This window comes from Falco rusticolus, chromosome 5 (genome assembly GCF_015220075.1).
Source record: "Falco rusticolus isolate bFalRus1 chromosome 5, bFalRus1.pri, whole genome shotgun sequence".
Classification (NCBI taxonomy): Eukaryota; Metazoa; Chordata; class Aves; order Falconiformes; family Falconidae; genus Falco; species Falco rusticolus.
This window is the reverse complement of record NC_051191.1, coordinates 15,618,226-15,642,609: the sequence shown is the minus strand read 5'-3', so window position 1 is coordinate 15,642,609 and position 24,384 is coordinate 15,618,226. Positions and strand designations below refer to the sequence as shown.

General features: G+C 37.9%; 1 protein-coding gene across 1 annotated transcript in view; it reads left to right on the top strand.

The window, feature by feature from the left end:
* Positions 1-24,384, top strand: part of KMT2E (lysine methyltransferase 2E (inactive)) — a 62,593-nt gene that overhangs the window by 36,500 nt on the left and 1,709 nt on the right. Inside the window, 18 exon segments of the mRNA XM_037387415.1 lie at positions 881-1,093; positions 2,523-2,653; positions 3,721-3,838; positions 4,063-4,172; positions 5,787-6,048; positions 8,127-8,225; positions 10,049-10,213; positions 11,218-11,526; positions 13,433-13,687; positions 13,868-14,012; positions 14,779-15,032; positions 15,147-15,203; positions 16,520-17,086; positions 20,059-20,357; positions 22,384-22,472; positions 22,574-22,681; positions 22,840-22,931; positions 23,805-24,383. Of these exon segments, the coding sequence (XP_037243312.1) occupies positions 881-1,093; positions 2,523-2,653; positions 3,721-3,838; positions 4,063-4,172; positions 5,787-6,048; positions 8,127-8,225; positions 10,049-10,213; positions 11,218-11,526; positions 13,433-13,687; positions 13,868-14,012; positions 14,779-15,032; positions 15,147-15,203; positions 16,520-17,086; positions 20,059-20,357; positions 22,384-22,472; positions 22,574-22,681; positions 22,840-22,931; positions 23,805-24,383 (3,852 nt within the window).

Sequence of the window (24,384 nt, the reverse complement as noted above, 5' to 3'; positions counted from 1 at the left end):
GTGCTTTTTGAATATGGTGCTTGTAAGGTTCCATTGCTTTTTTCATGGTTTTCTTAGCATCATACTTTTTAAAATGTTGTTTGTGTGTATGGTTCTCTTGATGAACAAAAGAAATCTGAACAGGTAAATTGAACTGCTGAACTGCTTGCTGTTTTATTATGTTTAATAGTGTCTCTGCTCAGGTGGCTAGAAAAGGGAGCATTGGTTTGCTGCTGCTGTCCGTAAGGAGCATTGGTTGGCTGCAGCCTGGCTGCTGCTTGTGAGGTCTTGGAGGTACTATGGCACTTTCTTTAAAAGTGGAAGGATCTGAAGCACCGCAGAAGAAAATTGTTTAGTGAGGACCAGATAAGGGGAGAAAAATGATCTGTGCAAAGCCTGTAACACTAGAGTCACAACCTTAATGTAGTAGATGTAAGATGTGAAGTTGAAAGGGGAAAATCAGATCTGTTTATTACAGAATGGAAGCTAGAGTTCTTTTGCATATGTTCAGGAAAGTTGAGTAGGCAGGGAGATCTGGCCCTCCAACTCCAGCCCTCCTAGATTCATGATGCAGTGCAGCTGTGGGAGGAAGCAATGTCAGTTTCTATTCTCATCCCACTAAAAGCTAGAATACATATTGAAAGGGGGAATGTATTCCTGAATTTGGGCAGTATTTATGAAATGATGCAATTCCTAAAAGGACAAATGTAATGCTACTGAATTCAACTCAGTGCTTGTGAGTAATGCAGAATTTTATACCAGACTTTTTTTAAAAAAACCCAAACCTTGAACCCATGGCGCACCTTTGCCCTTCGTTATGTGTCTTGTTGTAGACTTGGGTTTTTTTAAATTTTAGTATCTTTTTCTTACCTTGTAATATCTGACCGCTTTTAATTTCTAGGGCTCTGCTCCAGAGATTGATCCTACTGACAGTTCAAACTTCGGATGGGAAACTAAAATCAAGGCGTGGATGGATCGTTATGAAGAAGCAAATAATAACCAGTACAGTGAGGGTGTCCAGAGGGAGGCACAAAAAATAGCTCTGAGATTAGGCAATGGAAATGACAAAAAAGATGTCAGCACCAGCAATCTGATTTTCAAGCCTCCAGTAGAGGTAATGAGCTGTGCCATGTTGTGTTACTGCATGCTGGTTTCGTGCCATGACAAAGATAACTGTTTAGAAGCCTGAAAGGAAAAAAAAAAAAAAAGGGCAGGAGGGCATACATGTGACACAACTTCACATTCATTTTCTGTATCTAGTCTCACCAGATCTAAGCATTAGAGTTTTAACAGCTTTTTCAGTATTTGTAATTGATTTTTATACATCCTGTGTCACCTCTGGTTATTTACACTTCCATATCAGCTCTTACAAAAATAGCTAAGGTGTTAGTCTGAGTGTGAACACTGAGTTGTCCTTGGACTGTCTTTTGTGGTGGACATTACACAGTAAACTTTGCTGTTGTTTCTCTGCTCTGTGAGGAGTATCAGGAGTGATTAGAATAGATAGAAGCATTAAAGTTGGAATCTTTTTTTCCTGCTGTGTATATCAACATGTTAATTGTTCACATCTTTCTTAAGGTGTGGTAAGTGTTCTGGATGTTCAGGTACTCAGGATAGAATTTCATTTACTTGTTCATGAAGGCTATTTCTGGTGGTAGGTCATACTTGATACTGATTTTCTTTTTTCTTTTTTTAAACTCATGTGATCCTGTAATTTCTAGTTCATGAAGAAACTGTGTGATGTGTTTTTCCTATCCTTAATATCAATTACTTAACCAGCTTCAAATCAGAGCCATGTAACAGATCTTAGCATTTTGTAGAAGAAATCTCGAGGAGTAGTTACTGTAGCAGATTAATGGAAGCATCTTCGCTTCTTTTCCTCAAAGACCATCATGGCGTATGGGACACCCTCCTTAGAGGAATATCCCTGCTTAGAGAGCCTTTTGCCTACGTAAAGGCCATTTCCTTTTTGATTGGTGATGACAGTTTTGAGAGGTGTGAGTTCACTAATTGTCAGGGTATGTACTGGTTTTTAAGTAAAAGCCGTCCTTCCACCTAAAGACATGAAAATAAATTTGGAAACTCTCAGGATTCTTTTTTTTACTCTTGTTGTTTTTTCTAGTCTATTTTTCCTTGAATGAATCATGAACGTCCTTTTATGCCTGCATGTTTTCTTTTGTTTGAAGGAATTAAAGCCTTCTGAAAGTGTTATGTGAAACAATGCAGCAGTTCATGCTAGTAGTGATGGGAGTTAAGTGCACTAGGGGATGTAGTGCTTGAATTGTGAGAACATGAGTGTCTTTTGATTTTCAGGCATGTGCTGGAGAACTAGGGCTAAAGCATCCCTTGAATCTAAATTCATAACTAGTTCTGTTGGCAGGGGAACAGGGCAGTTTGACGAAATCAGTCTGGAGGTTTAATTACAGAAAGGAGGGTGTTTTCATGCAGAATTGTTCAGTAGTTGTGAAAGTATAATCTGCTGTTAACAATAATGGAAAAATAGTTGAAAATGATACTCCATAAATTAACTTCTGTCTTTATAGAGTTACGTGCAAAAAAACAAGAAAATTTTAAAAGCCGCCAAAGACTTGCCTCCTGATGCACTTATTATTGAATACAGAGGGAAGTTCATGCTGAGAGAACAATTCGAAGCTAATGGATATTTCTTTAAAAGGTCTGTTCCAAATATTTTAATAAGGTAACCATTAAAATGCTGTTTTCCCAAACTCTTGCCTTAAGTACAGCTGGGTCTTGGTTGCCAGCAGTGTCTTGCATTTTAATGTTATGTGATTTAAAATAATTGCAGTTGGAATCTGGTCTCCCCCTTCTCTTCCGGATATCCTTACAGATCTGTTCAGGAGTTGGTTTCGTTTTTCTTTGTTCTTCCCTGGTTACAGGATCCTGCATTCTCAGTGGGGTAGTTGTGACCTTAAACCAGAGATTGGCAGGTTCTACCATCCTAAAATAATTCAGAAGGTAATGGCAAAGATGTTCTCTTTTGTGAGAGAACTAGATTTTAAACCCATCAGGCTGAGAATGGAATTGGACACAGGTCAACTGGGGGCAGATTTTGCTGCTGGAGTTCTCTAGTTGGTTAAGTTCCTGAGCTATGCATGGCTGCTGCTTCTTCCTGTGGATCAGTTTCAGTGCTGGCATTAACTGCACAGACATGCAATACTATTGGAGGAGATAAAACGCAGAAGTTTTGCTCTGTAAAGATGGAGGGATTCCTTGACACTTGTAATAGAAGAACTTAAAGCACACATTAGCAAAGTGTTTAGATGCCCCTTTTCTTGAGGAGGGTTGGGTGCTAGTGATACTGCAGATGTTAGGCAGGGATGTGGAGGTGTTAATATTTTTTTTTGGATGACTCTGAGGCACCTAAATCTCTACCTGAGTTTCCTTCTAGGAGGTGCCATAAGAAAAGCTTAAGAAAGATGAAAAATCTTAACCTTTTTTCTTCCACATTAAGTGCTTGTCATGTTATTGTTCCTCCCTTTAGATCCTTTGCAGAAGAATTATATTCAGGGCTGTAACTCTGACTTTGAGTATTCTGAGAACTAGAGAATGTACCAGTTACAGTCCTGAAGCTTAAATTACAAACATGTCATTCTCGGATTAACCCACAAATTTGGTGTAGCATGCCAAACATCATGTTACAAAACTAACTGATGTGAAGAGTAAGTGATACGTAACATGTTTAAAAATTATAAACCCCTGGTTTTCTTGCATCTTTTTCAGGCCATACCCATTTGTTTTGTTTTACTCCAAATTCCATGGGCTAGAAATGTGTGTTGATGCAAGGACTTTTGGAAATGAAGCTCGATTCATCAGGCGTTCATGTACGCCAAATGCAGAGGTGAGCATATACATAAAGGTAAAGTAGGCTTTATTTACTTAGAAGTCTCCTTTTCCTTGAGTGTCCCAACTGATAATTTGAGCAATCCCTGTAATTTCTATACAGGCACTTAAAAAAAACCCCCAAACAGACAACCAAACACCCCCACCCCCCCGAAAACAAAAACCACTTCCCAAAGTACTTCATGATTTCATTATAATATAGTTATGTTCTCTTGAATGTAGGTGAGGCACGTAATTGAAGATGGAACAATTCATCTTTATATTTACTCCATCCATAACATTCCAAAGGGAGCAGAGATTACTATAGCATTTGATTTTGATTATGGAAATTGGTAAGTATTTGAGCATGCTGTTCTAAAATACATCTACTGCATTGCAGTTCAGAGTGGCTTTGTTCTTACATCATTTGCTTTCTTGCATGCTCTAATAACACAGAGCTCCTTAAGCACTGTATTTACAATGAACAGAGTGTGTGTGGGCAGGGTTTCTTTGGTATTTGTATTTACTGCGTATCTGTTGCCGTTTTCAGCAATGTTGCAGTTACTTGTAAATGATGTGGAAAACGTGCGAACTTAGGTGAATATGAATAAAGATGTACTATGAGAATTCATTGTGTGTAGGTGTCCCATAGTGTGGGGAGAGTAGAGGGAAGAAAATGTAGAATTATACAGTAATGCCCTATTTATTGCAGAGTGCCTCTGTAGCATAACTTCAGGAAGACAGTGTCTGTGGAATTTAGTTATAAGTTGTGTTTGATATATGATTAAGAGTGTTCACATACACTGAATGCTTAGTGCCTTAGATTCTATAACCTGTTACACGTCTTCCTGAATATAACTGCTGCTCCGTTGATAAATTGGGGAAAGCTCTAGTAAACTGTTGACATTGTAAGCATTGTTTTGAAATGGTAAAGGAAATAATTCACGAAGTTCTGTTCACGTATATAGGGACTGTTATTCAAACTCTTTGAAATCTGATGGCAAAGTAAGGCCTTTGAGTGGTACGATCTAGTAATGGTTTCTCTTGGCTCGTAGGAAATGTTCTAGGGTATAGGTGCATAGTGCAGGAACCCCTAGGCTAACACTAACCTTGGAAACTGAGGCAATGGAGAGCTTATTTTTATATGTGCACTTGGTTGTGTACAGAAGCAGTCCAGTTGTTTTGCAACACCAAGGTAATGCGCTTTTCTGTGGTCTGCTCGTAGTTCAGCTTGGATGCTGTGTGGTCATGCCTTCACTACTTCTGGACCTGAAGTATTTATGTCCAAAGAGTACTATTTGTATTAATCAGTTTGGGTTCGGTTGAGCTTAAGTCACCTTACACTCTCAGGTGTTGTAGACACTCCTACATGCCTCACATGAAGACAACCTGAAAAACTGCCTGATTGGTAGGGGTTTTTTTGGGCGGTTATTTCTCCTTTTAGAAGTATGTAGTAATTGTGTTTAGTACCTGCAGCTGAAGCCTGTGTAAGTTGAATGTGTTTGAATAACATTCCTACGTACCCAAGTGGAATTTAAAATTGTACGAAGTGCCTCTGAATTCTTGCCGGTGTGCTTGTTCTGTGAATTGTCTGCTGTCTTTGTGTAAAGCAAGAACATTGTGCCTTTGATGCATATCTTGATCTCTTTAATGTGGTAGCTATATTTCCATCCAGGATATACCAAGGTTTTAGATGTCTTCCATCTTTTAAGCAAATACTAACCTTGAATTTAAAGGAATTTCATGTGGCAAACAGCCCCAAATTCTGTTAACCAGTATATGTTTTTTTGAATTACAGTGGTATTGTATATCTTGGTGCAAATGAGTCAGCTGCTTTTTATATGGTTAACTTGCATAATAGCAAATGTTTAATGTGAAATGTGCCTGCTTGTGTAAATTAGTATTGAAAAGTCTCATTGCTGTACAGCCTAATCAAAATATGCCTTCTTGCATTTAATTACTTCTAGTAAATACAAAGTGGATTGTGCTTGCCTCAAAGAAAATCCTGAATGTCCAGTTCTCAGACGTTCGGAGCCTACAGAAAACATCAACACTGGATATGAAACCAGAAGGAAAAAGGGCAAGAAGGAGAAAGATATTTCAAGAGAAAAAGAGACTCAAAATCAGAACATCACATTGGACTGTGAGGGAGCAGCCACCAAAATGAAAATTGCAGATAATAAACAGAGGAAGCTCTCTCCCCTCAGGCTGTCCATTTCTAATAATCAGGTATTCATACAAAAGATGATCAGAAAGAAAAGCTAAATACAAATACTCTCCATTTGTAGTTACTAAAGGAATTTGAAAAGTTCTGAAAAGGGGTATGGAGATTTATCAGAAATCCTAAGGATGGATAAATTCTTTAGAATTTTTTTTTATACTATTCTCAGTTTTCCTTAATATTTGATATGTTGGTTTCCATACCAGTTTTAACTATAATGTTTCCTCTGAATTTCTTGGAGGATCTCTAATGTAAAAGCCTCATGTTCACACTTTGAGGAGCTCCCAGTCCATCCTGAAGTGCCTTTAGCTTAGTTGCATATGTTACTCAGAGTAGTATTTTAAACTCAGCAATAAGTAGCCCTGCCCTATAAAAAATAAAACTTCAACCCACAGTATTAAGTGTTTGCTGGAGCTCTTGTTAAATAGAGCTCTGCAGCTCTATTAAATAGTTCGGGGCGTTGGGAGGAGGATGGTGTGTGTTGAAGCTAAATAACTGGATAATAGGTAGATAGTATAGTAAAGCCACCTGGTAATATACCATGGTAATAAATTTTGTATTAGTCTTTCTTTTAATATGTCATTTCAAAAGAAATATTGAGAGGTCTGTGAGATTAATTATTAACATAATTTTGCAGACAGATTATTAACATGAGCAGATGGCTACCTTAGTAACTATCAATCTTCTCTTTCTTTTTGAGGGTGGTGATTTTTTTTTTTTTTTTTCCCTTACATGATGGTTTTTGATGATGCTTTGGGATAGAGAGGAAGGAGTTATTCTGGGAGGGAGCCATTTCCTGGTTCTTCTAACATTACTTAGGAGTAAAGGAAATAAGATGAAATTGAACATAGTGACACTCAGTTTTCATAAAATTATTAAATTTTTCTGGGGTTTTAGTAGCTAAATAGCTTAAAAGTGCTTGGAAGTCCAGAAGGCATGGCATGTGACTGTTAGAAATTATGATCTCCAGAGAGGCAACGCTTAAACTTTTATCATCTTAATTGATTTTTAAAAAAATTGTTTGGGTGTTTTTTTGTTTTTAACAAGTGATAACTGGTATCTTCTTCTGAGCTTTTAATGTACTATACAGTGCTTATATAGAACAGTCACAGGAGAACTATTGTTTTTCAAAACTGAGCTTGAAATGGTAGGAATTGTGAGAATAAAGCTGTTAAAATGTGTGTGTAAACACAGAAGCCAGTCATCAGATTTTTTTTCCTGGGGTAAAATACGTAATGCTAACCAAAGAAGGAGTATGGGGAAACTATAAATGTACTTTCAAGACAAATACTAAAAAAACCTTTTATGTAAAAGTGAAATTGCATATAGGACTAATGAACACTTAACTCTTTTCAAAGTTACTGTTTCATGGTTGGGTTTGGGTCAGTTTTTTAATTGGGGTTTTTGTGTGTGTGGTTTTTAGTTTGGTTTTGTTGTTGTTTTGGGGTTTTTTAACAGAAAACCATTATTAGTTAGCTAACTCTTGTGTTTCCTTATGGTATGGCACTGTTGTATTGTGTAGTGAGACTTAAAATTGAAAATCTGACCTTAATAGAACAGTTCTTAGCTGAAAAGAACTTCTGTGTAATTGTTAACGTCTCCTTTGGCACTTACTCTATTTCAGTAAAACAGATTTTATTCTATTTCAATAATTTTTTTTTTTTTTCATGGGTATGTAATGTAAAGCTCATAATTCTTTAACTGATTATAAAGTGGCTAGGACAGTGGCCGTGTTAGTGCCCAGAAGTTTCTGTTGGTTTGGAGGTTTAATTCTGATTATTTTTTGTTGTTGTTGGTTGATGGGGTGGGGGAGTGGGCATGGATCCCCAAAATTTCAATAAGATCAGTATGCTGAAAAAAAGATACAGATGCTCAGAATGGAAAAGATCTAGTCAGCTGATTATGTTTACAGGTTTATACAAAGGTACAAGTGGTTGTTAGGTTTTTTTACATTTTTGTCTTCATTTATTGGCTTGGTTACTTTTGACGTAGTGATCTGAGGATTCTTAGTTCTGTGCAGCTTTTAGTTTTCCCTGGTTTGCAAGATTAGTAGGGCTTCTGTAAAGCAGTCATTTCTGTCTTTCAGGAGCCAGACTTTATTGATGATATAGAAGAAAAAACTCCCATTAGCAATGAAGTAGAAATGGAATCAGAGGAGCAGATTGCAGAAAGGAAAAGGAAGATGGTAAGTTGGGAAGCAAGTAGCTGCCTAAAGTTGTCATTAAGTCTTAGTGACACCTGCTCTTCTCATGCTAATTACTACCTTTTTGTAGGCTTGTAGAATGTGAGTGTATATGAAGTCAGATCCTCACATGAACTTCAACTTAAAATGCAAGGCTTGCTATTTGATAGCATTTAATGTGGCTTGATCATTGCTTTGTGACAGAAGCCTGCTTTTATCTTCAAATGTGTGTAATTTTTTTATTGCCTTTTAAAAAATATTGTAGAAAATCTAGATTTCTTTGCTCTTTATTATTGCTTGTTATTTGTAGTGGCCATTTTTATAGATAGCATTGGGGTCAGGATTTTTGCCTTACTAATTATTTGAGTTCCCATCTTCCAAATCCTCAGAAGTCCTAATTTTGAGAGGTTGGTAGCACAATGTTACGGAACTGGCATTTTAGAATTCTGTTAGGTGTTCAAAATTTGAGATACTGAAATTACTAGTTAAAATCTTAGCCAAGTTATTTAATGAAATACTAATACTTGGAACTTTCATTTTATTGTTCATGCTCACAGAACTTCTGATAAGTAGAGTTCAAGGTGGCACCAAAACTGTCTGCGTCTGCCCAGAACTTAATAAGAAAATGAAGGGGCTAGGGGCATACATTCCTTTTGGTCAGTATTTTCTGCAGTCTTGTCAGTATCAAAATTGATGAGACGTGTTTATTAGACATCAGAAAATAAAATCTGCTCAAGTAAAATGTATATTTTAATACAAGACCTGAAGAGTGACAGCATGAGCTGTGATACTATCAAACAATGGTGTCTCGTCGTGGTTTTGAGGAATGATTCTCATCACACTGTTGGATGTGTTAGTTTTGCTCCAGAGTATGTGCTGGCTTTTTTTTTTTTTGTTGGCACGTCTTAATAAAATGAAGCTCTCTGTGGAACTTCGCTACAGCAGAGTTGCTGTAGTAAAGTTGTAATTAGTACTCTAGCACTGTTATGAGGATGGTGAATAGTTGCAAGTTCGTATTTTACCAAGCAGAGGCAGGTTGAGTTGCAAAACAAAATTGCCAGAACAAAATCATTCGCTTATATGACCGATACGTTTGCAGGTATTCCTTCTTTGATACAAACACATCGTTGCTGTCAATGCACTGTTGAGCTACAGATGTTATATAAAAAAAAATTTATAATAAAGCCCCCAGTTCTGCCACCTCTGTATTGTCTTAGCAGAGCTCTGTGCAGATGGAATCTGCCTCTATGCAGCACTAGAACCTGAATTACAGATAGACAGAAAACTAGCTTCTCTGTGTGACCGTACGTTACCTTGTTTTGAAATGGTGATTCTTGGATGTTGATTATATGTTTTGATGTAGCTTGTGACACTTGGAAAATTGGGTCAGGGGGTAATGCTTTCTGTTGCTTCATACATGTATTAGTATTTCATATCTTTCTCATCGTTAGCATTTTATTGTTTTTGACTACATGCAAGTAAGTGGCTCAGAGCTACATGTTATTTTTATGCTTTTAGGTGAGTGATTTACTAGTAAATTATATTTTTAGTAATTCTTAATCTTAAATCCAAAGCAGGACAATCTTGTTGTTTGTCAAGGCTGGTATGAATGCCAGCCTTTCTTCAGAACTCTGTAATAATTGCAGTCACTGTAACATCTCCCTTTCCTTTGAGAGCTTCTGCTGAAATTGATATCCATGTCAACATACACTGAACATGTTCTGAACTACTTGGGGGGGGGGGGGGGCGGCGGAGAGAGTATGTATGTATTTACATATGTGAAAGATTGACTGAAACTTTATCATGATTATTATTAAATCCATCAGACAAGAGAAGAACGGAAAATGGAAGCTATCCTGCAAGCTTTTGCCAGACTAGAAAAAAGAGAAAAGAGAAGAGAACAGGCTTTGGAAAGAATCAGCACAGCAAAAACTGAGGTTAAATCAGAATGCAAGGAAGCACAGATTCTCAATGACACTGAATTTATTCAGGTAGTTATCTGGAACTTTATTTTAAAGCTAGTTTTTAACATGGCATATTTTATCGGTTTGGATGTTGAGCTGTGCTTCCTAAGATATATGCCATTTTTCCCCCCTCTGAACTCAAAGATACTTGATCAAAATCTGTATAGCTCTTTGACATTATATTCCATTAGCTCATTTTTTTCCCCAAGAAAATATGTATAGAATTCGTTTGAGGAATTCTAGTTACAGTAGTTTATGCGAACATGGACACATGCACACCAGCTCTGTAATGCAGTCTCTCTTAGAAGTTCAGGATAGGAGGCATTTACCAATGTTGACTTCAGTCACAGGAGGTGCATTTCCTTAGGCACCCTCCGTAACCAGTGGAGAACAACTTGCTGCTTCAGTGGCTTACTCAGGAGTAGATTATAATCCTTTCTTTTCTTTTAAAGGCAAGGGGTTATTAAGGTGTAGTTTGTTCTGAGTTCTTGCAGATGATACTTAATGTTTCATAAACAGTTTTTTACTCTGTTGCTGGATGCTGGTATGCTTCTTACTTGCAAATACTCCTGCGGGTTCTCAGGTCAGGTTGTTTACCTGGGTAATTTCTGTCAGCATGCTGTCACAAAAGGTACTTGACAGTGCTAAACGCGTAGTAAACTATAAATTGCAGAAAGGATATTGGATGGGAAGAGATAATGTTGTAAGTAGCTGATTTCTACCTTATGGATGAATGAATGTGGTATGGCAGTTCTTTACACAAATCTGTGGTGATCTAACCACTGACAGGTGTGCATGAATACTCTGCCAATGGTATAGCAGGTGCTTGGGAGGAAAATACAGGAAGTATTGCAGTTTGCCTTGAATTAGGATAGAAATATTATCGCTGAAGTATTTTCGTTCTAACAATTAAAATGGGATAAAGACTTTTTAGACCTGTAAAGGAAGGGGGAACTGACATTTTGTTTTAAGAAGATAATGTAGCTTTCATGTGTATGGGGTCTGTTTACTAGACTTCTGTTTTGTACCAGGAACCAGCAAAAGAAGAAACTGCCACCAAGCCTACCCCAGCCAAAGTTAATAGAGCTAAACAGAGGAAAAGCTTCTCACGGAGTAGAACTCACATTGGGCAGCAGCGTAGACGACACAGAACTGTCAGCATGTGTTCAGATATCCAGCCATCTTCTCCTGACGTGGAAGTAACTTCACAACATCATGAAACTGAGAATGCTGCACTGGTAGCTGAGCCTGAAACAGAAACTGTTGTTACAGAAATGGTTACTGAAACAGAAGCTCCAGCACTTAGTAAATGCCCTACTAAGTATCCTAAAACAAAGAAGGTATGTCTCCGAAGGGATGGGGAAAAGAGGATGGACTTTTAAAAAAAAAAAACCTATAGGTTGCTGCATCAGTATGCAACTATATATAGATTTTTAAAAAAGAACCTTTGACTTGTTTCTTTAAATCACTATTATGTGATTTTTTTTTTAGCTACTCACTGGTAATAAATTAAGACATTAAAAAAGGTATGTGCAAGATCCATTGGTAGAAGTTATTTTTGATTTTAAGAGACTTCCAAAATACATCTTTCAGAACACTTTTAGAACAACTGTTTTCTAAGGGAAGTACTTTCTAAATGGGCTGAAATAAATTACGTTTTTGATACGTATACTAAGTGGTTAATTTAAGAGGAAAAGAACAGAAATAAAAAGTTGAGTTTCCTTTCTTTGTTCATCATATGCTTTAGAAAGTATTTTAATGGTAGCAAACAGTATCTTAAAGGAAATCATTAACTTCTAATACTTCGGAGATGTCTTTTTCTAAAGTGAATGGATTTAAACACTCAGATTTATCTGCATGTTTGGAAGGACGATTCTTTAGTACTTTGTTTTAATTTTTTTATTATTGGAGTGCATTGCAGAAGGCTTTAAGAAATGCCTCAACATTTAAAGACACTTGAAAAAAATCTTAAAATCAGCAAGTGTGAATAAAGTAGTAAAACTTACTGCTTTAAAATTCTACAGACTGCACTCAAAAGTGACTTTTTTTCAGTGTGCTTTACAAGTTCTGAAAACTATTCTGTGGAGGGGAAGGAGGAGAGGAAGTCATAGGTTGAAACTTCTTCCGAAATAAACAGTAACAATTTCAAGATGGTTTGATCTTAACCCCCCCAAACATACTTAACTTAAATATTTATTTATTTTCCCCACGAGGCACCTGAGTCATCCTGTAACACTGCTTATTGCATCGTTATTAAATTCTTGTGAGAATGGAGACGAGAATCTTTTTTCCTTTTTATGTATGGCATAGCAAAAAAGAAGGAAGATACAGAAGTCTGAGTTTCACTGCACTTTTTTGCTGTTTCATAGTATTGAGGATAAATGCCTATGAAATGCCTTCTTGTATTGTACCCAGTGTACCATGTGTGGACAAAATCCTGCTTTAAAAATGAATTAATAAATATAAATAGGTTTGTAAAAGACTAGCAACTTCAAATATTAGTATGATATGAAGGCTTTAATACAGATTATAATAATATATTTAATGTGCTGGGTTTGGATGTCCTTAGCTTTATTTAAACATCGTAAAATTTAGGAGGTTAGTCTGTATCTGTTAATAGGAACCAAAATCCACTGGCATGTTTTTAAAACCCCCTGAACTAGCTAGGAGAGAATTCCTCTTTTTGAACAGGTGTGCCTTAGTAAATGTGTTGTAACTTAATATAACTACAATAGTGAATAATGTTCAAGGCATCTGCCTGACATGTTGACTGAAGCACAGTCCTGACAGTACAGAAGTCTGAGGAGTTTACTTTAACTTTGTTCTATTAATGTTACATTACTACTCCTCAGCTTAGGTGCTTGGGCATAAGTTTAAAATTTGTCTTGGAATTCTGTTACTAAATTTATACTGTAAGTATAGTTGATCTGGGCTCTTGTATATTCAGTGAGACTTAAATAAAAGAACTAGATGTTAGTTTACAACAAACAAATCAAACCCAAAAAGCAAAACCCCCAAAACTTCGGCATGTAGAGCAAATTTATAGTGATTCCTTCTCCTGTCCCCATTACTTTGCTAAAGCTGTCCTCATTCTTGCCCTATGTATTCTTAAATTTGCAGCCTGGAAACTAGCTGTTTTCTGGGTTGTGTAACAGTTGACTAGGTGAATAATTAAACTAAACAATTCCTAAAAGCCACTTATAAAAGCACTCATAAACCACTAATTTTTTCTTTCTCTCTGTTTAGCACTTGGTCAGTGAATGGTTAAGTGAAAAGAGTGATAAAACAGGGAAGCCTACAGACAGTCTATCAGAAAGGCCTCTACGCATAACTACAGACCCTGAAGTTCTGGCTACTCAACTGAATTCTTTACCAGGTCTCACTTACAGTCCACATGTATATTCAACTCCAAAGCACTATATTCGTTTTACTTCACCATTCCTTTCAGAAAAGAGGAGGAAAAAAGAACCTGTGGAAAACATTACTGGCTCTTGTAAGAAGGTAATGCTTCCCTTCATTATGGTTCCCCATCCCATATTAATTAAAAAAGTCTTTGTTTGCTAGCACAAATTCAGGCAGAAAAAAGCTAGATTGGCAAACCAATTCTGTCACGTGTAATGTGTTTTGAAACATTTATTGTTAATCTCTTAAAGTCACTGATTTGAACTTGGTTTATTACAGCGTTGGTTGAAGCAGGCTTTGGAAGAAGAAAATTCAACAATAATTGATAGATTTAATTCACCATCACAAGAGAGATCTAGAAGTCCAGCCATCAATGGTGAAAATAAAAGTCCTTTATTACTGAACGACAGCTGTTCCTTAACAGGTGAAGCTTTTATTAGTATGGTACATAAGAGCTATGTCACCGTAGTGAAATGTGGAGGACTCTGTTTTTTAAAGTGATGAGTTAATGAAAATTCCAGGGGTATTTGCACTATTTCCTGATACTTTCCTTGAAAGAAATGCTTAGTTACGTAGTGGTTGGGATTTTGTCCCCTTTGAATGTATAATTGATACTACATAAGTAACCACTGTATCTCATAGTGTTTACAGTCCACAAAAGACTGCCATTTTTGACTATGGGTATTAAGAGATTAGATTATAAATTCATTTTCTGTGCTGTTCTGTATATTTAGAATTCCTTCTAAATTCAGTTGGCCTGTTGCACACAGAGGAAAAGCTGTGTAATCTTGTAGGCAAAATGAAAAATGGGAACATGCTAAAAACTAAATACACTTCCGTAAGGATATGGAGTTTATGAGATAATTCCTGTGCACAGTCCTGAACTTGGAATTTCCACTTTTTAGCTGAACAGTCTTAAAAATGCAAGGAAGTTGACTTTACCTATTCTGGAAACAGAGACAGTTCTTGCCATCATCCTAGCACACAAGTTTCAGGTTTTGATGTAACTGTAAGCTCTTAAGAGTGTATTTTTTCAGGAAGCCTGCCCTTAAGAGGTTTTTGTAATCTTACTGATTCTTTCATATGGAATTCTTCATCCATATTTAATTCATTACATCAGGTACTTAAACAGTTGTAAGTGATCACTATATCTAGACCTCTTCTATCTGTTCTCTAATTTTAACACACAGATCTAACCACACCACTAAAAAAACGAAGACTGTATCAGCTGTTGGAGTCTGCATTCTCAGAAACCTCCACACCAACTCCTTCTCCATATGCCACACCGACTCATGCTGACATCACTGTCTCCGAGGCATCATTGTTTGCTACTCCACCTAGGATAAAACCAGAAGATGAAGCTTGTAGAAATGGTTACAAACCCATATATTCACCAGTTACTCCTGTAACTCCGTGTATACATGGAAATACCATGCACTTTGAGGTAAGATTTATAGTGAATTTCAGCACGTTCAGAGAATGTGTTTAGATATTCTAGTGTAAATCACTATTGGTACTCCTGCTAGAACTGACTTGCAATTTCTTCTTATTCATGTAGAATATTTCCTCACCTGACAGTTCCCCAGAAATAAAAAGGCGAGCTTACAGTCAAGAGGTAAGGATATTTGCCAAAAACTGCAAAGGGTATCTTGATTTCACCTGTATGACTGCATCTTTCTTAGTAAATGCTCTTCACCAGGCATTGCAGGTTTCCTGGAATGTAACGGGTAACTTCTATGCAGGTTTTATTTGCTTACTACTCTGTATGTCCACTTCACCTGTTTCATTTTGTGTTTTAAATGTTTCTCTCTCCCCTTTCTCTCTATCTACTTAAAAATCCTGATGGCTGTCATAGAAAGGAGTAACTACTGCAATTTATAGATAAGAACAGAAAAACAATGCTTGTGCTTTTCAGCCTGTAGTTAAATCTGAATTAACATTTCTCCTTGTTACCCCAGTATCTTGTAATGGTTTTTATTAAGCCTAATTATGCTCAGAGTGAGAGAGCAGAGCAGAAAGGTAATAAATGGATGTGGGTGGATTAGTTCAGGAGCAGCAAGTGCTGCTGGAATGTGCCCAAGTACTCCCAGCCTGGGGGATGGATGTGTCTGTGTCCCAACGCTGGAGACTTTCACTTCTGGCCAGCTGTGTAAATGAATGATCTGGATAGTCTCCCCTGGGAGTTCAGCACATAATGTAGGGGGGTGTGTGTTAGGTTAAAATCTTAACTGTTGAAATACACAAAGTTTTTCATGCGATCGTAGCTGTTGACTGAATATAACAATTGCTTCCAAACTATTGTAACTGAATGTTTTAATGTTTATCTGACTCAAATAGAGAGGTTTTACTTAGGAACTTTGCTTTGTAATACAAAGAATTTTAAAACGATTTATGAAAACATTAAAGCATGGTGATTGAGAAAAGCTGCTTCCAACCATGGATATGTGCTGAGTACAGTTTTAAGAAGTACAAAAGTAGTTTCTTTAACTTAATTTTTTTTCTCTCTCTACAGAGTACTGATTTGAATATTGTCTCAAAATTTTAGAGTATGTTTTCCTCCCCACCCCCCAAATGAATATTTTGACCCTGAGGATCCTTTTTATGTTCAACTGAAGCAAATGCTTTGTAATTTCTTGGCTGGGGACTTGCTCCTGTTGAAGCTCCTCCCCTTCCTCTTTGAGTTATAAAAGAAAACCTGGCTTTTAAAGTTTATTTTGACTTTGGTTAACATGCATTTTATTAAAATGCTTTTACATGATATATAGTAATAATAGAAGTAAGTGTCTGGCTGTAGAATTTTTTTTTTAAACCAGACAAATTCATGGTTACTGGAAGGCCTTTAATCCCACTTAAAGGCACAACTGAGTATCAGAATAGTTGCCATTTTGTTGGAGTGTGAAAAAATAGTTGACATGCTTTTTCTTCACACAGGGGTATGACAGAGCATCGATTCTAGCACTGAATTCTTTCAGAAATTCCAACCTGACAGAAATGGGCCTGCAAGAAATAAAGACTATTGGATATTCCAGTCCAAGGAATAGGACTGATGTCACACGGCAGTGCACTGGAGAAATGGAATCTGTATCAGACCTCCAGCAGCTGGGACTCGAAGTAATTGAGCAAAGTGCACTGCATAAAAACCTGGAAGCCCCCACACATGATAGGACTGATTCAAACAGCCAATTAGAAACTGCTCATTGTGGCCGGGGCACAATTTATTCTTCCTGGGTAAAAAGTCCCGACAGGACAGGTGTAAATTTCTCAATGAATTCTAATTTGAGGGACTTGACCCCTTCACATCAGTTGGAGGTAGGAGGTGGATTCAGAATAAACGAGTCAAAGTGCCTGATTCAAGACGATGCTAGAGGCATGTTCATGGAAGCATCTGTTTTTTGTACTTCAGAAGATGGAATTTCATCTGGCTTTGGAAGGACTGTCAATAACGACAACTTGATGGATGGAAATTGCACACCCCAGAATCCTCCACAAAAGAAAAAGGTTATAATTTTAAGAATCATTTGGTCTGTGTTACATAGTCTGCTAATGATATTTCTTTAACGGAAAGAAACATAAAATAAAAAACAGCTCATGGCTTATCTTTAGGTACTGTAATATAGTAGACATTATTCAGGGGCAGTAATGAAGAGCAAAGAGTAAAGCTGCATATACCCAGTAGTAAATTAATTTTTCCAAGTAATAGATACACATTCACCTTTATTTCATATGAGTCTTAAATGAATTGCTCAATAAATAATCGCTTTTGTGGTCTGAAAAAGGTTGCTTATGCCACCAAGTATTACAATATTCTGTTATACAGAATATATGCTAGTATCAGAGCGATCATGTACTGCGAACATTTGTTATGAATTACAGCAAGAAATTGCACTAACATATGTATGATACTGATGCTTTAAAAAGCCCATTTTTATATACTTAAGGTGTCATGGCTTCACTGTTAGAACTACACAGAAATCCTAGGTTCCAAGAAATCTTCTTGGCTTAATTTCTTTTTTTATAAAATATTGTGTTTGAAAAATAAGCACAATCTAAGTCTGCTGCTCTCAAAATGGTTCTTGTAGGCAAGTTGTGTGGTCATGGGCAGCTTGAACCAGAACTGGAAGCTACTCTGCATAACTGTCCTTGTCGAATTGTACAGGAAAGCAGAGTCTACCTTTGCTCCTTGCAGAAAAGAAGGATGACAAACATGGAAGACGATAGTCTCTCTAATGCAACAGCTGGCCAGTTCTGTGTCATAACAGACTGAGTAATCTTTCTTGTTTGAAAGATGTGATTTATTTTCTTTATGGAAATAATGATGAGGGGGTGGTGTGTGTTCTGTGTATGCACATGTATGCGGAAAGGGGTTTTGGTTTTTTGGTCCCACTGAAACCCCCTGACACACCTTCTTCCCTGTGCTCTGGGGGCATCCTGCTAGGGAGCACTCATGGTTCTTCAGAAGTTCTCCATCAGAATTGGGTTTTCATTTACTGTGCTTCAAGCAGAGATGTAACTGAAGCAAGATGGTAGGAGCTCTGTTCTTACCTGATCCTGGCCTTGAAAATTTTACAGATCCTCTGTGTGTTACTTCTGGCAAAGAAAGCCAAAAAACCAGAAAAGCCAAAATTTCTGTAGCTTCCTTCTTCTTTGAAGGTTAAATTAATTTCTTTTCAAATCCCAGCAGCACTTAGCAAGGAACAGGAGGGAGGGTTACTGAAGCACTGACAATTGTGGATTCTTCCAGGTTGTTACTGCTGAGGGTTTATGCTGTGCTAATCCTCAAATGAAAAAAAGTGTGGCTACCTCCTGACACACACCACACACAAGCTGCCCAGGATTGCTGTCTAAAAGTCTCTGTTTGAAGGAACAGTCAGAGAAGACTGTATCTGTACCCCTGAAAGAATGGGGTTTAGGCTTTCTGAAGAGACAAGACGCCAAAAAAAAGGGGGGGGGGGGGAGGGCAGCTTTTTACAGTGTAAAAAGGGGTGGGGGGAATCTCGCCTAAGGAGAAGCTGAGAATACAAGAATTTTAGTAGAATAATAAAACCCTTTGCCTAGGATCATGTAAGACAATGTACTTAATGCAGTTATTAAAGGAGATTTTCCAGATTTCAACATGTCTATGGGCATTTGCTGCTCTATTTTCTCTCACCATTGTACAAGCTGATCACATTTTGGTATGGTCCTGTACATTGTGGCCACATTGCATAATTTCATGCATTCTTAACATCCAGGTTTGCTTTAAAGCAGTATTCTTCAAGGGATCCCAGTCATGTGATGTGGAAATTGTTTGAAAACAAGAGCAGTTCTTAACCAAAACTTTCTTTTACTAAAAATAAAGTATTTTTAACTGGTTTTATCCTGACCTGTAGCTGAGTCTTCTAGTGGGTAGATCTGTTTGAAAGTGAACAAACACAAAGCCCTAGGACTTTAGACAAAGCAGACTGCCTTAGTTCTCTCTGTGTAGAGATGGATGTCCACTTTTATCGAGGACTAAGCCAGTTAAATATGAATTTTTTTCATTATTGCTCCTTAGTTTCTTGTTTTGGGTTCTATATGGTTCTGAGTAGGTTGTTGATAACTAGAGAAAAATATTGAAAGACATCAAATGTCATTTCCACCAAACCAGTGTCATTACTGAATAAAGTAGGTCTGAAGGTCAGTATTTCAGCTTTCTGCTTGAAATCCTGAAGATACATAGGGAAAACTGTTGAAAGTTATTTTTCTCACTGAAGAGAACTTACTAAACATTTAAACTTTTCTATTCTATGGAAGCTTTATGTAGTGATTTTATATAAAAAAATATGTATAAATTAGAAACCACTCTTGCCTTTGTGTGTTACTGGTTTTGGTAATAAACTTGACTTGGAATTTAGCTTTAAAGTATGTTCTTAATCAGTCTCTTTTAAAGTGCAGTAAAGACAGAAATTCAAAATAAACTGGGAAAAGAATGAAATTTCAAGTTGTGAATTCTATATATTAAAGAAAAATGTATGAAGAGCTTAGAGTCCTTTGATGCATGCATCAAGAGTGAAGCAGAAGCACAGCGGGTTTTTCATACAAGGGAGTCAGACTGAGCACAGTGTGAAATCTCTTCAGATGAGCTTTACTGTATCAGTATTCTAATGGTGCAGTTCCAGGGGAGGCCTGTGAAGTGCCCTGTAGCTTCAACCAACCGTATGACTTCGGCAGCAAACCTTTTGCTGACCTGCGTCATTGCCCGTTTCTTTTCTGAGGCAAAATGCATACTTCTTTCTCTTGGCAGAAACTTTTACATCATCCTTACAGTCATTGGTAGTAGCTCAGTACTCCAGAAATTCACTGCAGATGTGGTGAAGTATCTTCAATTAATTTATCCCTTTTCTTTTAGAACCAAGTAAATGGTATGTCTTACCGAAAGAAACGGTGAGGAAGGGAACAAGTCAACTTCCCTTCTAATGTTTGTGATTTTTTTTTTTTTTTTTTCTCCCTAGGTATCTTTATTAGAATACCGTAAGAGACAACGAGAAGCTAGAAAAAGCGGCTCAAAGACAGAAAACTTCCCTCTGGTTACTGTATCTCCTCATGCTGCTGGTGGAGGAAATATTAGTAACAACGGTGCTAATGATGGGTTTAACAACAGTGGTGAAAACGGGGAGCAAACTGATACCGCTGCAAGCCTACCTTTACCACTGCCAACTACTGTTTATAATGCAGCCCCAGAAGACAACAGCAACAACTGTGCAATTAAAGAATCTTCTTCCAGCGAAAAGAATGAACCAGAAGTTCAGTGGTAAGCCATAAAACTGTAGGACTAAAGTGCTGAAGAATTACTTAATTCTAAGTCTTTTCTATTTGAAATCTAGTTTTCATAGGTAAGGGTACAGTTGCAGATTACTAATTGGAGGGCTCTTTTTAAGATTAGTAGAGTTATCTTACCTCTTTCCTCAGAAATACAGCAGATACCTCATAAAGACTAAAATAGATGGAAAATTACCCATAAGATACTGGTTAGCTTATTTTCATTGTGCTTTGCTTTTTTATTTTCTGAGAGCAAAATAGGTATTGGTTTAAGCAAAACAAGTTGCCTAGTTCTGTAGATTATAAACTCAATGTAGGTAAAGTACAGTTTTAATTTTATAGAAAATGGCATCGGTGAGTAGGCGTGCTCCTTCCACCATTGCACAAGCTGGGCTGGGTGTGCTTGCTAGGGTGTGTGGAGGAGAGATAAGCAGCAGCAGGATGGAGAGGATGCTGTGAGAGATTTTTAGTTGGTTTGGGTTTTAGTTTTTCTCAGCATGGCCTTGGCTCTGCTCTCATGCCCTTATATCTCCACTGCTTTGTCTGTGGGCTGAAGAGAATATTTTTTCATCTTAAATCTCAAAACCTTTCCAAAAGTACTGTAGGGAGGAAGGGTGGAACAGGAAAATAGTCTGTATTGATTAGGAAAAGCTTACAGAAGACTTCAGGATATTTGTTTTTCAGTGATCTGGGGGGAATGTGTTTGTGGTGGTTGCTTGCTGCTGCTTAAATGCAGTGTGCAGGGCTGCATGCAGTCTGCCTAACGGCTCCTTCTGCCCAGGTAGAGAGTGTGTGGTGATACTGGGATCGTTGTTTGTGATCATTAAATGGTTCCCCTGTGTGCAGAGCACGTGCTCTGTTGGATGTCACACCAGATACCCCACCAACCAGAAATCCTGGGCAGACAGACACGGTGAAGGGGGATGCGAGGGAATGACTTCAGTCTGTATAAACATTGCACAACATTTTCCACTGCGTTTTTGGTAGCCTTAAGGTCAGCTGTGGTGATGCTGTCTCCAAAAATGTTATTAGCACAAAATATACCCTGCAGATGTTCTTTACGCTGTAGAGAAGGCCTAACAGTACTGGGGATGAACGTGGGCTGAGGAGTTGGAACATCCTCCTGCTCAGATGCTCCAGCTGTTCCAGAATGGAAGGATTTTGTAGAGCCAGTTGTAGAGAGAATGTAAGTGGAATCTTCAAAGTTTCACTGAAAAGGGGCTGAAAGTTCACTGTGCAGAAGCTAGTGTATTGTATTGTAAGCAAAGAATGTGGGAACAGGCTAAAGGGGGAAGAATTTATCAGCAAGTTTTTGGAGTAATCCTGTAGACAGCAGCACCAAAATTTCAGTACAACAGTATTGTAAAGCAATGCTGTATGGTTTTGCCTGAAAGAAAAAGAAGAGATTTACAGAGTGCTGTTGTTTATGGTGTTCTTGATCTGGTTGTTAGACGTAATTGACTATAGAAAGCAGATATGACGCTTAATTTCTTACACACTATCTGGCAAGTTAGTAGAAGCATAAACGGAGTGTATTTGTAGTTGTGAAGTATTTATAATTACAGATCCACTATTAAAGAGCAGTTTCTTAAACTACAACAAAACAAAAAAACCCCACATTTCCAGCTTTGGAAGAAGACAGTTTTCTACAAATGGAGAATATGAAGTAGTACCTGCAACTTTTATTTTTTTTAAATGTAGTTTTTCACTTTTCGTGGGTCAGAGAAGGAGAAAAAATAACCCAAACCCCAGAGATTTACAGATGTTGTTTCCCTATTAAGAGGAAATGTGAGTTCTTTTAATGTAACAAGGTGGCAGGAAATCAGTATATTGAAAATTGGGAGAAAATAGATACAAATTACTTAATAAATCCCAGTTATGTACAACTAGTTGACTGCATGTAAGAGCCAGGTAACACTGTAAATTTTCTCTGACCCAGTATTTGCATATACATTGTCCTAAATTTGGTCTGCGGAAGTACATTCTCTTAAATTTTAAATTACGCTTGTCTCTTCTAGGACTGCATCAACCTCTGTGGAACAAGTGAGAGAACGAAGTTATCAGAGGGCTTTACTTCTCAGTGATCACAGGAAAGACAAAGACAGTGGTGAGTTGATTTATCATGTCGAAGGTAGATAAATCTAACCAGTTCCCCTGTGGTAGTCAGTAATCATTCTAATACTGTGTTTGGGTCTGCTTCATCTGTAGGGGGAGAATCACCTTGTAGCCCATGTTTACCGTCTCCACCTTCATCTCATTCAAATCTCATTTCCCAGTTGCAGCTTAAGGTCCCTTCTTTCCCTGAATTTATGAAAGGTCAGTAAGCAGATGACCTTGTGTGACACTTGACATACTGAATAGTCTCTTACAATAACATCAGTAGCTCTTTTAAAGTCAAATATAAAGTGCTTGACCATCTTTGTGAAAGACTTGATTTTCCCACTTTGATATTTGTCTCTGCTTTATGTCTGTAGAACCTGATTCGGAAAATCCAGAGCCTACTTCTGAATGTCCGTCCCCAGATACTTCGCAAAGGACGTGTAAGAGTCCATCAAAAGCAAGCAAGGTATGCACAGCGTATGCAGGCGCGCGTGTGTTTGCGCAGACATCTGTTGTATAATATGCATATGAGTATGTATGTACGTCTCTATCTTAAACTTAACCTCATGATTTACTACTAAGGTTACATACGCGCATGTTCGTCTGGCTGTGCGGTAACTTAACATAGGTGAACATCGGTAAGAATAGTTGTGGTACTCCATACATGCTAAGAAGTTGGTTTCTGTGTAAGCATTCATAGGTGATCTTGCGTTCTGTAGACGTGGAAGAGATTGTATCGGTGGATTCAGTGTCGCCACAGCTCTGCAGGGTGAATGGTGAAGAACTGGCAGTCAGAACTGACAGCAGTAACAGGCTTTATGTACTTCATAGCTTAACAGGAGTTTGCCCTTGCCCCGTCAGGGTTTGGCACTGCCGGAGTAGAGGTACTGATAGGAAGAAAGATGTTGAGTAGCTGCCTGTACGGTATTAAATGAAGTAATTCAGGTTGTAACGGTTAGTCTTACCTGCTTGTGCTATGCCAGTTTTAAGATGTTAAATCACTCTAAAAATGGCGTTATTTTTGTAAATGGTCTCGTCTGGAATTCTTTCTCACAGACTCAGAAATCTAAAACTTGGAATAACAGATTCTGACTTTGACCTGATGGGTCGTATTTCTGTTACTACTTTAAAATACACTTGCTAGTCTTTGACCAATGATTGATCTATCCTTGCTAAAAATGGTGTCTTGCTAAGTTCAAGCTTTCTATTGTTACTGTGCCTCAACACTTCTTTTCACGGTCAGAGGGAAAGAATATTCTAGGAAGTTCTTTTCATTCTAACACGGGTGTAGTTGAATATTCGGAATGTTTTGCACTGACTGACTTTCTCTTCATTTCAGCCCTCTTCACCGAGTCCTGTAGTTTCAACGCAGTCACTTGGGAAAACACCCACAAAACCGGATTCGCACTGGGAAACTGCAGCTAATGCACCCGAGGCCGAATGTGCGAACCATCCAAAATCCGAGCTGCAACAAAAACAGCTGACAAACAACGTCCAAGCACTTTCAAAAAACCATCCATCTCAATCACACCTGCGCAGTTCTGCTGAGCAACTTTCACATTCACAGAAGTTGCCTTCTGCACCTTTGAAGCTGCATTGCCCCCCTTCACCTCACGTCGAAAATCCTCCCAAGTCCTCTACGCCCCACGCGCCCGTGCAGCATGGTTATCTTTCACCAAAGCCTCACTCGCAGCAGCTGGGATCTCCGTACAGACCTCATCATCCACAGTCACCTCAAGTTGGAACGCCCCAGAGGGAAACACACCGCAACTTCTATCCGGCGGCAGCAACCCTTCCGCCTGGGAATCAGCAGCAGCCTAGCGGACCCCTGTTTACTCAGCCAACTTCAGGACAATCTTCAGCTTCTTACAGCCAGTTTAACCAACAAAATTTGAACAGCAATGCACCACCTCCCCCGC